This window comes from Ascaphus truei, chromosome 3 (assembly GCF_040206685.1).
Source record: "Ascaphus truei isolate aAscTru1 chromosome 3, aAscTru1.hap1, whole genome shotgun sequence".
Classification (NCBI taxonomy): Eukaryota; Metazoa; Chordata; class Amphibia; order Anura; family Ascaphidae; genus Ascaphus; species Ascaphus truei.
In genome coordinates this window covers 412445899-412459070 of record NC_134485.1, presented here as the reverse complement: position 1 = coordinate 412459070, position 13172 = coordinate 412445899, and the positions used below count along the sequence as shown (strand labels likewise).

General features: G+C 42.2%; 1 protein-coding gene across 6 annotated transcripts in view; it reads left to right on the top strand.

Annotated features, from left to right (window-relative positions):
* MYO7A (myosin VIIA) overlaps positions 1–13172 on the top strand; it is a 217133-nt gene that overhangs the window by 51861 nt on the left and 152100 nt on the right. The window contains exon 1 of one of the 6 annotated variants that reach the window (XM_075592652.1): positions 12391–12895. The exons of 4 other annotated variants lie outside the window; for them this stretch is intronic. In XM_075592652.1, the coding sequence (XP_075448767.1) occupies positions 12680–12895 (216 nt within the window). In that variant the 5' untranslated portion in view covers positions 12391–12679. Of the gene's footprint in view, positions 1–12390; positions 12896–13172 lie in introns of those variants that run through there. One more of the 6 variants, XM_075592653.1, reaches the window with a different exon arrangement.

Genomic DNA, 13172 nt, shown 5'->3' with positions numbered 1-13172 from the left:
GTTTTCAAGTATGTCCTGGGCACAGAGTTATGCTGACAAGGACATGGTTACAAATACAGTTACATAAGTGAGCAGGGTATACATTATATACAAGACATTGCATACACAGAGATTATATATTATAGACGTATGTAACAGTTACAGACCAGATTAAAATGTGAGACAGCTTTAGTTTTGAAAGAACTTAGACTGGTGGTGGCAGTGAGAGTCTCCGGTAGGTTGTTCCAGTTTTGGGGTGCACGGTAAGAGGAGGAGCGGCCAGATACTTTGCTGAACCTTGGGACCGTGAACAGTCTTTTGGAGTCAGATCTTAGATAAGTGCTGCATGTGGTTGGGGTGAGGAACTTGTTCAGATCTCCAAAACACAATGACATGACGTTGTCGGGATTTCTCCTGTAAAGAGCATAGTGTTGGCTATAATGGCCGTTAGTGATAAGGACATGATACTGATATGCATATGAAGTGTTGTCATACTAAAACATTCCCATAAACGTCTGTTAAGTTTAACGCGGGGACTTAACCAAATTGGGAGCCATTTCAAAGCGTTTTGGTAAATTTGACAGTAGCAGTGCTGGTGTCTTGATAGTATTATTCTCAGAGATTTGGAGATTCTTCAAATGAAAACGACATCGTGGTAACAAGCTCCCTGGCTCCAGTGGCACCGTGTGACTCCTCCGTGGCATCACTTTCTGTTTCACTTGGGGGACGGGTCCTTCCACTAGATAATCTCTTGGTTTACTCGTTCGTTCAACTGTATATTGCCCTATGCATTTCGCCGTTTACTACCTTCCTCAGGGGCTCCTTAATACCTAAACTTGGCGTTACTCCCATGCAGACCCTGAAATAGGGATTTTGCAGGGTCTGGACGGGTGTAACACCATATTTAGGCTTGAGTTAACTAACGCAGCGTTATTTCCATGGATCATTTCCCCTCCTGTCCTCTTTCTCAACTTCAGTTAAACATCTATTTTACGGTCTGGATAGGGGTAATGCCAAGACATACTTAACATCGCGTTCATTGGAAATTAACGCAGCATTATGCTACAGTATTGGCATTAAGCCTATGCTAATGAGATAGAGAACGACCGCTGTTTTTGCATATAATTAGCTCTGAGGATATGCGTTAACCACATGGATCATAGCATCCGTTCCTGATTTAGGTAGCATCACATGAGGTACCAGAGCTCTGTGGGACTGGCCCATGGTACCAGGCAAGAAAAGCAGCAAAAAGAAAGGTCAAAGAAGGACCCAGAGTAATAAAATGATGTTTATGGCACGCAAATAAAGTTAACCGTCTGCATAGTGGGAAGGGAAGAAAAACACTGTGGTGAAACGTCCCGATCGCTCACCCTGTGGGTGCAAGGAAAGGGCTCTTCTATCCAGCAGAACTGGGGCAAAAGTGGACTCTTACTAACTCTCCTCCCCCATCCCCTTCCACCAGATATTTATTTATTTAGAACATGTTTTACCAGGAAGTAATACATTGAGAGTTACCTCTCGTTTTCAAGAACAGCAGGGCCCCGCTTTTCGGCGATCCGCCGATACGGCGACACCGAGAATGGGGCTGCCATCTTGGATACTCAGTCGTGCATGCGCAGAACGGGCTGTGCGCCCGGCGTGCATGCGCAGATCGTAGTTTGCGCGCGCAGACCGTAGGTCGTGCATGCGCAGGACGGCAAAAATGCCGATTTGCGCATGCAAAATCACTGAAAATCGCCGGATCCGCTTTCCGGCGATTTTCACTATACGGCGGGCCCCTGGAACGGAACCCGCCGTATACCCGGGGCCCTCCTGTATGTCCTGGGCACAGAGTTATGATGACAAATACATAGTTACATTAAGGGTAGCAGAGTTATACATTATATACAAGACATTCCATGCATATGTTATATACTGCACTGACTCCCACTGTATTCTGTAAGTCTCCCATTATTCCATTACACTATAAGCTCTGCGGGACAGAGGCTCCCTAATTCCCATTGTTACCATCCTGTTTAATGCACGTGTGACATGGTCCCTGTACTGCCTTGCTATTTCTGTAAAGCCCTGTGTACACTGATGGCGCTATATAAATACACACATACATACTAGCTATTCACTAGAGACATATTAGCAGTGAAAGAGGCTTTTTACCGAGGCGATATATACACGATTTTTTAACACAGTGTATGTAAATGAGCAAGCAAATCACTAATTAATGGCAAATGACATTCCCATGCTGTTCACTAAACTCCCATACCTGGCGATATCATGCTTCTGCCAAGACATATTGACAATTTGTATCCACCATGCTTGCATTGGCATTAGGCCCAGTGCCGTCTTAACGCATGGGCACGTTGGGCAGTTGCCCGGGGGCCCATCGGGGCCCCAAGCTAATCTATGCACAGACCAGAATTGAACACTAATTTTCCGATCACCGCCTCAACATTCAAATCTCCCGCTAACTCGGTAAGAGAAAAATTACGACTTGTAGCGGAGAGTTGGCGTGTCTGCATTCGCGAGAGAAATTTTGCAGGGCCCAGTGCACTGCTTTGCCCGGGGGCCTATAATGCTGTTAAGACGGCCCTGATTAGGCCTATCTTAAATATGCATATAGTGGCCACTTTATACATAGTCATAAACTGTAAATAACCTACCGCTCACTCTTAATTCTTATATATTGATTATACTGCCATACTTAGGCCTCGGGCATGGTCAGCACGTGCTGAGCCGCGCTGGTGCTTACCAGTGAGCCCCTACAGCCGCAACGAGAGCGGCTTTAGTATGGGCTCGCCTACGCTTCCGCAAGCGTGCGGAAGCGTAGGTCTTATACAAATGTTAGATTTGGCGCTCGCTGGAGCGCAGGGCCAGTCACGTGAGCGCTTTGCCCAATGAGGGCGAACCAGCTCCGTGACATCACTGGCCCACCCCCCCAACACACCCCCAGACCAAGGCCAGGGAAAGCGCGCGATTTCCCTCAGCCTCCGCGCGCCTCAGCACGGGAGAAGGCACCCTGGATGCAGCCTTAAGTGCATAGGGACAAAATACTAAATAATTACTAACTTCTTGTGTCAGGTATAGCTCTCCCAATGGGTCCCTCAATATTGCACTCAAAGTACATATTATTTGCATTTAGCGTGATTAAATAATTATTCCTATTGAACCATGTTTGAAATGCACCTCATATGTACAGTACCACTAACTTAAAAGGGAATAGCAAAAAAATAATAAAGTTTTATTTATCTTCAACAACGACGCTTGTGATTTATTTACAGTGATTATTTAAAAATTTAGTTTAAAATCCCCAAGAAGGAGCATATCCAAACTATTGACCACTGGTATAAATCCCAAATATAGTGTATTTTAGGTAAAATAGCTGGAAGCAAGTAACCTGTATTGATATATACTCTCTATTTGGACAGTTTTATAGCGTTGTGTTGTAATGCCTTGCACTAGAATTGACTGAGCCAGTTAGTGATATGCGCTCCAACATTTAGTTCCAGTCTTGAAAAGACAATTTGATAATATATGTCCTTTAGAAGATACAAATAATGGAGTACTGGGGCTAGTGAGGTATATAAATAATGTCCATAGCACTTTGGTGGCTACACATTCAATAGCAGGATGTCTCTATCCCTGAAGGCTAAAGGCTAAGAACAGTGAACTGAGACCTAAAACCTCATTGGGAAATTCTAAGACTCTCATAGATTATAAAAATGTACTCTCATATTGTTGCCCCAGTCCAATGTATCCAATTGACTGTAATGGAGTATCAAGTGTTGCCATTGTTTGAGTAGCTTAATAGTGAGTTATGTATACTGTATATCTCTTAGATCCAATGTCGTCGAATTGGCTAGTAACTGGTAGTCTCAATGGTGATTGAATAAATAAACGCCCGGCATAAATCAGTAGTAGAACACCAGATGTATATACCACAACTGCCTCTAGGTTTATTTAGATGCCAATCACATGTCTGCCTATAAGTACTTGGTGTACAAATCACAAAGATCACAGCAGAAATATATATACTATCTCTCACTGTGTTGGCTAGATACTTTGTATCACACAGTCAGTTGAAATAGTAATATAATCTCTGCTTTGCCTATAGCATATAAATTTAATAGTCTCTATGCATCAATATGCTAATTGTTCAGACATCAATGATTATATAAGTCAGTACCACATTGCTGCACTTATATTATAGTAAGTCAGCAAATGATTATTGGGCATTATCTTAGTGATTAACTTAAATTCAGCAGATTAGTGTTAAGAATCATCCCTGTATAGCAGGATCTGTGCAGGAATTAAACAGCGGAGTTACTCCAGCATCCAGTGAAATTTGAGCAATTTAAACCCAAATGTCTTCTAAGGTACAGTAAATCACTGTCTTTTAAATGAAAATATCCACAGTCTAGAACAAGCGCTCGAGTCCTCTGTGCTCGACACTGTTTTCTCTGCAGTACTCCTCTGCATACCGCCTTGTTTTCCACTCAAGTGCTCCCTCAAAAATACAGCAACATCAAAATATTCCCAACGGGGTTACACTGCATCCCTCAATCACAAAGCACTGACTCAGGTGTGAAACGCGTAGGAGATTTCCTGTGCTTTTTTGGATGTGTTGTGTACTATTTGACTAATACATGTATGTTTTTACCTCTCCGAGTCCTTCTCCCTTGGATCGTGGGGCAGTGCAAACCATTTGGGATTTTTTTTAATGTCACTATAAAGATTGTAGCCTACATAACCTTATCGTTATGCGTTACTTGTCTGTAGATACTGTACAGAGGCATGCACTCCAAATTTCACAAATGAAAAAGGGTACACCTGCGTACAGGTACCCCCAACGTCCCGCCTAGCAAAGTCACGGAAGAAGAACAGGACAGGGCAAGTAAAAAGCTGAGTTTATAGCAGACTATTAGTAAGAACAACAATTTTAGAAGCCTTGTTGAACTGGTAACAGGAAACGGTAAGATATGTTATTTATTTATTTAATTATAAAATGTGTTACCAGGAAGTAATACTGTACATTGAGAGTTACCTCTCGTTTTCAAGTATTTCCTGGGCACGGAGTTATGATGACAAGGACATGGTTACAAATACAGTTACATTAATCTATAGTACTGTATATTGTAGTGTTCATCCATTAGGACAGGTGGGGCGCAAACTTTTTTCCCTACGCCGCCCTGCCGACGGTCTCCTCACTCCCGCGCCCCACCCTCACCCCCACTTACCTCCGCTGCCGACGTCATGTTGCTATAGCAACGTGACGTCACATGACCTCGCCGCGTTGCCATGGCGACGCGGGAAGGAAGCCGCCGGAGCCAAGGTAAGTAATGGCTTACAGAGGCCCTGCAGCTCCCCCGGCACTTAATTTAAGTGCCTTCGGGAAGCGCCCGTGGCCTCTGTAAACCCCGCGTCCCCCGCAGGCAGTCTCGCGCCCCCCCTGGGGGTCGCGCCCCCCCAGTTTGCGCACCGCTGCATTAGGAGACGAGGTGGAACAAAGATTAGCTTGTTAGGTAAAGACTAAAGAGACATTATTAGGCAATCCCTGCTTCTTCAGTGGCTATCCGCTAGGTCAACTGCTCCTAATATCTGTGCCCATTGGTTCATACCCCAGATAGGGATATAAGATCCATATCATACAGGTACCTAGAATTACATATGTTTCCCTCCTTAAGAAACTTGTATCCTAAATCAGATGAATATATTTGTAGTCCTAGTCACTAGATATGTGTGATCATGTCTCTGTTTGCTTTGTGAAAGTTATGCGATTCTTTTAAAGACATTTGTAAATGGGGGTTTTCCTGAGGAAAAGAGAGGAGAACTCTCGAGAGCTTGTCTTATAATATCAATTGTTAGTCCAAATACAAGAAACGATCACCTAATACTGATGTACTCATTTACTCTGCACTAAATGGGGTTTCAAATGCATATTTCTCTATTTACTGATGGGTTGTTGTTTTTTTTTACTGAATTTGCCCATTTCACCAATATTTGCCAATATTTAAGTAAAAAATTAGCAAAAGTTGGTGTGAAGATACTCTCAAGTACAATAGTTACAGTTGTTTTTCGGGGGGGGGGGGGGGGGGGGGGAAATCTCATATTTGGGACTCTTCAGCCAGCGATAAACGTCCAAAATGTGAAGAATTTGTGAAAGTCTTTAGCAGCCACCTACAGAATGGGGGAAAATAATCATAATCTTACCTCTTATTGCCCTAAATTTACAAACCCAGCATGACATCAAATCCGTTTATTTCGAGGTGCCTTCTTTTCTTGTATCCAACATCCAGGCTCTTTCAGAAAACAATGGCATCTCTGCCGAGCCCATGATTTAGTAGAACAATCTTTTTGTTCGTGCTGCCCCCCCAAACCCCCCCCCCCCCCCCCCCCCGTGCACTGACCCTTATTAAATTGCACATTTGTTTCTTAGGGGAGATGTGACCTGTGGGCCCTCAATGTTAAAACCGTGTTGGTTTATATCTGAGACTGTTCCTATACTTGTCAACCATAATCTTATTTCAGTCAGATATCTCAATGGCGCCATGTATTGATTTTCTGTGTGGAGTATATTTGTGTGGTATAAATGGAATCCTCTCCAAATATATATATATATATTTTACAGCATTGTAAGGAGAAAATAAATAAATAATTAATAGCATGTTGTTGTATAGCAGGGATATAGTTTTTCGCAGCGCTTTGCAGAGACATTTTTGCAGACACAGGTCCCTGCCCCGTGGAGCTTAAAATCTATATTTTTGGTGCCTGAGGCACAGGGAGATAAAGTGACTTGCCCAAGGTCACAAGGAGCCGACACCGGGAATTGAACCAGGTTACCCTGCTTCAAACTCAGAGCCAGTCAGTGTCGTTACTCACTGAGCCGCTCCCTCTCCACAAAATAGAGAGCTTTTCCCCCCGCAGGGTGGCATGAAGTAATCTGTTTTCATCTGAGGATATTTGAGTATCTGTGCTACCACCTGAGCTAATTCTGCATTCATTATTGCATTATTCAGAGGTTACCTTTGCAGCCTTCCTTGTGTCTCCTGGAGAAGTAGCTGCTCTTAAATATTATAAATGCACAGCTTGCTAATTCTTGGAATGGGACTTATTGATAACCATTTAGTGTCTCAAACACAAAGATAAAGCTGCCGTATTGGTTTAAAAATATTATCCAACACATCGTAGTGGTGTAATACAAAGTGAAAGTACTCAGGCATTGAAGACCCATTGTAACATGGTTATTAGGTGTGGACACTGTGGAGCAATTCATATACAATAATTGCTAGGCTGTGTGGTATTTACTGTTGTTTAGAAACAATTCCTTTTGATATAAAAAACGAAGAGGCCATTTTGGAGCAAATGTGGAGCAAGGAGAGACCGTTTCATCTCCCTTTATTCATCAGTGTTTCCAGGCACTTTGCTCCTGTCTTGTCTCATATGCACCGCTCTGCAATTTGGGGAGTGTCAATGGAGATTTACTTGGCCGGAACTGTATACTATAGTGGGATGTACGGTATGAGTATAGTGGGATGTAAGGTATGAGTATAGTGGGATGTAAGGTATGAGTATAGTGGTATGTATGGTATGAGTATAGTGGGATGTCAGGTATGAGTATAGTGGGATGTAAGGTATGAGTATAGTGGGATGTACGGTATGAGCATAGTGGGATGTAAGGTATGAGCATAGTGGGATGTAAGGTATGAGTATAGTGGGATGTAAGGTATGAGTATAGTGGGATGTAAGGTATGAGCATAGTGGGATGTACGGTATGAGTACAGTGGGATGTAAGTTATGAGTATAGTGGGATGCAAGGTATGAGTATAGTGGGATGTAAGGTATGAGTACAGTGGGATGTAAGGTATGAGTATAGTGGGTGTAAGGTATGAGTATAGTGGGATGTAAGGTATGAGTACAGTGGGATGTAAGGTATGAGTATAGTGGGTGTAAGGTATGAGTATAGTGGGATGTAAGGTATGAGCATAGTGGGATGTACGGTATGAGTACAGTGGGATGTAAGTTATGAGTATAGTGGGATGTAAGGTATGAGTATAGTGGGATGTAAGATATAAGTATAGTGGGATGTACGGTATGAGTACAGTGGGATGTACGGTATGAGTACAGTGGGATGTACGGTATGAGTATAGTGGGATGTACGGTATGAGTATAGTGGGATGTAAGGTATGAGCATAGTGGGATGTAAGGTATGAGTATAGTGGTATGTACGGTATGAGTATAGTGGTATGTATGGTATGAGTATAGTGGGATGTACGGTATGAGTATAGTGGGATGTAAGGTATGAGCATAGTGGGATGTACGGAATGAATATAGTGGGATGTATGGTATGAGTATAGGGGGATGTAAGGTATGAGTATAGTGGGATGTACGGTATGAGTATAGTGGAATGTACGGTATGAGTATAGTGGGATGTACGGTATGAGTATAGTGGGATGTAAGGTATGAGCATAGTGGGATGTAAGGTATGAGTATAGTGGGATGTAAGGTATGAGTATAGTGGGATGTAAGGTATGAGTATAGTGGGATGTCAAGTATGAGTATAGTGGGATGTAAGGTATGAATATAGTGGGATGTAAGGTATGAGTATAGTGGGATGTATGGTATGAGTATAGTGGGTGTAAGGTATGAGTATAGTGGGATGTAAGGTATGAGTATAGTGGGATGTACGGTATGAGTATAGTGGAATGTACGGTATGAGTATAGTGGGATGTACGGTATGAGTATAGTGTGATGCAAGGTATGAGTATAGTGGGATGTAATGTATGAGTATAGTGGGATGTAAGGTATGAGTATAGTGGGATGTACGGTATGAGTATAGTGGGATGTCAGGTATGAGCATAGTGGGATGTAAGGTATGAGTATAGTGGGATGTAAGGTATGAGTATAGTGGGATGTACGGTATGAGTATAGTGGGATGTAAGGTATGAGTATAGTGGGATGTAAGGTATGAGTATAGTGGGATGTAAGGTATGAGTATAGTGGGATGTAAGGTATGAGTATAGTGGGATATCAGGTATGAGTATAGTGGGATGTAAGGTATGAATATAGTGGGATGTAAGGTATGAGTATAGTGGTATGTATGGTATGAGTATAGTGGGATGTCAGGTATGAGTATAGTGGGATGTAAGGTATGAGTATAGTGGGATGTACGGTATGAGCATAGTGGGATGTAAGGTATGAGCATAGTGGGATGTAAGGTATGAGTATAGTGGGATGTAAGGTATGAGTATAGTGGGATGTAAGGTATGAGCATAGTGGGATGTAAGGTATGAGTACAGTGGGATGTAAGGTATGAGTATAGTGGGATGTAAGTTATGAGTATAGTGGGATGCAAGGTATGAGTATAGTGGGATGTAAGGTATGAGTACAGTGGGATGTAAGGTATGAGTATAGTGGGTGTAAGGTATGAGTATAGTGGGATGTAAGGTATGAGTACAGTGGGATGTAAGGATGAGTATAGTGGGTGTAAGGTATGAGTATAGTGGGATGTACGGTATGAGTATAGTGGGATGTAAGGTATGAGTATAGGGGGATGTAAGGTATGAGCATAGTGGGATGTACGGTATGAGTACAGTGGGATGTAAGTTATGAGTATAGTGGGATGTAAGGTATGAGTATAGTGGGATGTAAGATATAAGTATAGTGGGATGTACGGTATGAGTACAGTGGGATGTACGGTATGAGTACAGTGGGATGTACGGTATGAGTATAGTGGGATGTACGGTATGAGTATAGTGGGATGTAAGGTATGAGCATAGTGGGATGTAAGGTATGAGTATAGTGGTATGTACGGTATGAGTATAGTGGTATGTATGGTATGAGTATAGTGGGATGTACGGTATGAGTATAGTGGGATGTAAGGTATGAGCATAGTGGGATGTAAGGTATGAGTATAGTGGGATGTAAGGTATGAGTATAGTGGGATGTAAGGAATGAATATAGTGGGATGTATGGTATGAGTATAGGGGGATGTAAGGTATGAGTATAGTGGGATGTACGGTATGAGTATAGTGGAATGTACGGTATGAGTATAGTGGGATGTACGGTATGAGTATAGTGGGATGTAAGGTATGAGCATAGTGGGATGTAAGGTATGAGTATAGTGGGATGTAAGGTATGAGTATAGTGGGATGTAAGGTATGAGTATAGTGGGATGTCAAGTATGAGTATAGTGGGATGTAAGGTATGAATATAGTGGGATGTAAGGTATGAGTATAGTGGTATGTATGGTATGAGTATAGGGGGATGTCAGGTATGAGTATAGTGGTATGTACGGTATGAGTATAGTGGTATGTATGGTATGAGTATAGTGGGATTTACGGTATGAGTATAGTGGGATGTACGGTATGAGTATAGTGGGATGTACGGTATGAGTATAGTGGGATGTAAGGTATGAGTATAGTGGGATGTACGGTATGAGCATAGTGGGATGTAAGGTATGAATATAGTGGGATGTAAGGTATGAGTATAGTGGGATGTAAGGTATGAGTATAGTGGGATGTAAGGTATGAGTATAGTGGGATGTCAGGTATGAGTATAGTGGGATGTAAGGTATGAGTATAGTGGTATGTATGCTATGAGTATAGTGGGATGTCAGGTATGAGTATAGTGGGATGTAAGGTATGAGTATAGTGAGATGGAAGGTATGAGTATAGTGGTATGTATGCTATGAGTATAGTGGGATGTAAGGTATGAGTATAGTGGGATGTAAGGTATGAGTATAGTGTGATGCAAGGTATGAGTATAGTGGGATGTAAGGTATGAGTATAGTGGGATGGAAGGTATGAGTATAGTGGGATGTACACGTATGAGTATAGTGGGATGGAAGGTATGAGTATAGTGGGATGTAAGGTATGAGTATAGTGAGATGGAAGGTATGAGTATAGTGAGATGGAAGGTATGAGTGTATGTTTATCATGTAAAAGACATCTCATTATCTCATGTTCATCATGTAAAAGGAATCTCCAGCTCACATTTGTAATCTCATTATCTGTTGTTTATCACGCAAAAGGAATCTCATAATCTCAAATGTATCACGTAAACGGCATCTCATTCGGGGAATTGGAGTTTTTCCATTGGTAAAACTGGTGGATTATTTTGCGCTGGTCTTGCCGCAGTTTTGCAGCTGGGAAATTTAAGTAAATATCCCCATACATCAGTGGCTCCCAAATGTTTTATACTGGCTATTTGTTTTGTCTTTTTGTCCAGTCTGTGCACAGAGATGTGTCCAAGATTTGGGGGTTCAGACACCCACAGCCCCGCCCCCCAAAAAATCTAATTTGAATATTATGGATTCCACATCATGGAATATATTTTTTGGGATAGAACTGCAGTTTCCCTGCATTAACATGTATCACACTTTCTGACCCCTTATTCATCTCTGTACCACCTTTTGCAATCCATTCTGTCTCCCAGAATGTATATCTCCCCTGTAATTCTGAGCTCCCACCCCCCCTGTTAGTGGGTTCCTCTACGGGGACATCCCCTAGTTTGGGAAAAACTGCCATAAATGTCACAGGTATTAGAAGAAAAGATCAAGTAATTACAAGTTATTGCCCCTATCAGGGCCAATGAACTGCAGGCTACTGTCACTAAAGGGCTACGATTTCTCTAAATAATTGTTAAAATATGTCAACGCCAATGAATATTTGGCCCCTATTTAGTATGCAGTGAAGCCATCTCCTTCATGCTAGGGAACATTTAAGCTCCAGTTATTTTAATGTCTGTCACTAATGTGCTGCATTCATATCTGCAAAGCAAATACAGTGACAACGGGTTCATTTTTGCATCTGCGGACCTTCTGACACCTTGATAAGTCACTTTGTCTTGGACTGAGAGTCTGAAAATAAAAATAAACTAGCACAGTTATGCAGAGGAAAGTATTCCTACAGTCGGCATGAGCGGATTTTAATCTGAACAGGAAATATATTCCCTTTTCCATTCTGAATATGCAGAACTTTATCTTTTTGCAAGTGATGGTTAGCACATTTTTAACGTATACAAGTTTCACTATAACTTTTTAGGTTTAATAAATGATTTTCGACCCTCTCTTTATTGGTTACCAATGTTTGCACATTGTACAAGTGATTCCTATAAACCTGCAAGAAAAGACAGCGCCGTTAGGAGCACACGCTACTTAAGAAAGGCGACAAATAGATCAATTATTTAAAATGCAGTTGCTACGGAACTAGGTTATCTGCTTATATCCTGGTTTTAAGGTAATGCAGATGGGCCTTGGTTTTGGGTTGCGTCTGTGCTCTGGCTTGTTGGTTGTTAAGCTATTAGGTTAATCAAAAGCCATGTGTTACATGGGACGGAGTTCACCTGTGGATTAATAAGTACCAAGAAGACTTCAGAATCGTAGGCAGAAAGAGAAAAGAGAGGTGCGGGGTATTCTTGTGTCTCAGTTTAGTAGAATCTGCTCGGCATTCTACAAGGAGGACCATTTCCTTGGATGAACTCAATAGACGATAGAAAAACAAGCCTATCAAACCAATCCTTATTGGAGAAGAATGTTGCCTTTTTTTTCACCGGATTGATGGATATATAAAACTGGACCACATCCTTTATAAGCTTCCAGAGAGAAACGTCTACCGTGCTCATCAGCAGGATACGATTTCTCTTTCTCTTGGAATATCTGGAGACGGTCTTTCAGTAAAATGGAAACCCCACCGTGGTTGCCCAGTGTATGGGTATCCTAGTGAGACATGCTCTTGCCTTCCCTGTTACACGAGCGAGCCTGGTGGAAACCTTCCTTTGGGAAATTTGCAGTGTCATTCTAAATGCCGGGGTTGTGAGGATGTATCACCGGCGTGGGGTGGAGGAGGTCTTAGAGCAAGACCAGGGGAAATGGGCTCTGCTGCGAAACATTAACCAGGCGCTGAAGCCAAGCACTCTACTACCGGTGAGACCCGTTCTACATTACCATGATCAGAACAATAGGGTTTGTGCGTCAACTGGGGCACTTCTGGGGCAATCTAACCGCACCAGATGTACCAAAGAAAAAAGTCCCATTGAAAACTATAGGATTTCTTTCTTCAATACCAATAGCCAAAGAAGAAAAAAGCAGTGCACTGCCACGGAGCCAGGTGGTAAAACATGTCAATTCTTTATTCAAAAAATGAACATCACCCAAGGGAGTTGTGCAACCTCCTACGTGTTTCGGACGTAATGTCATTTAA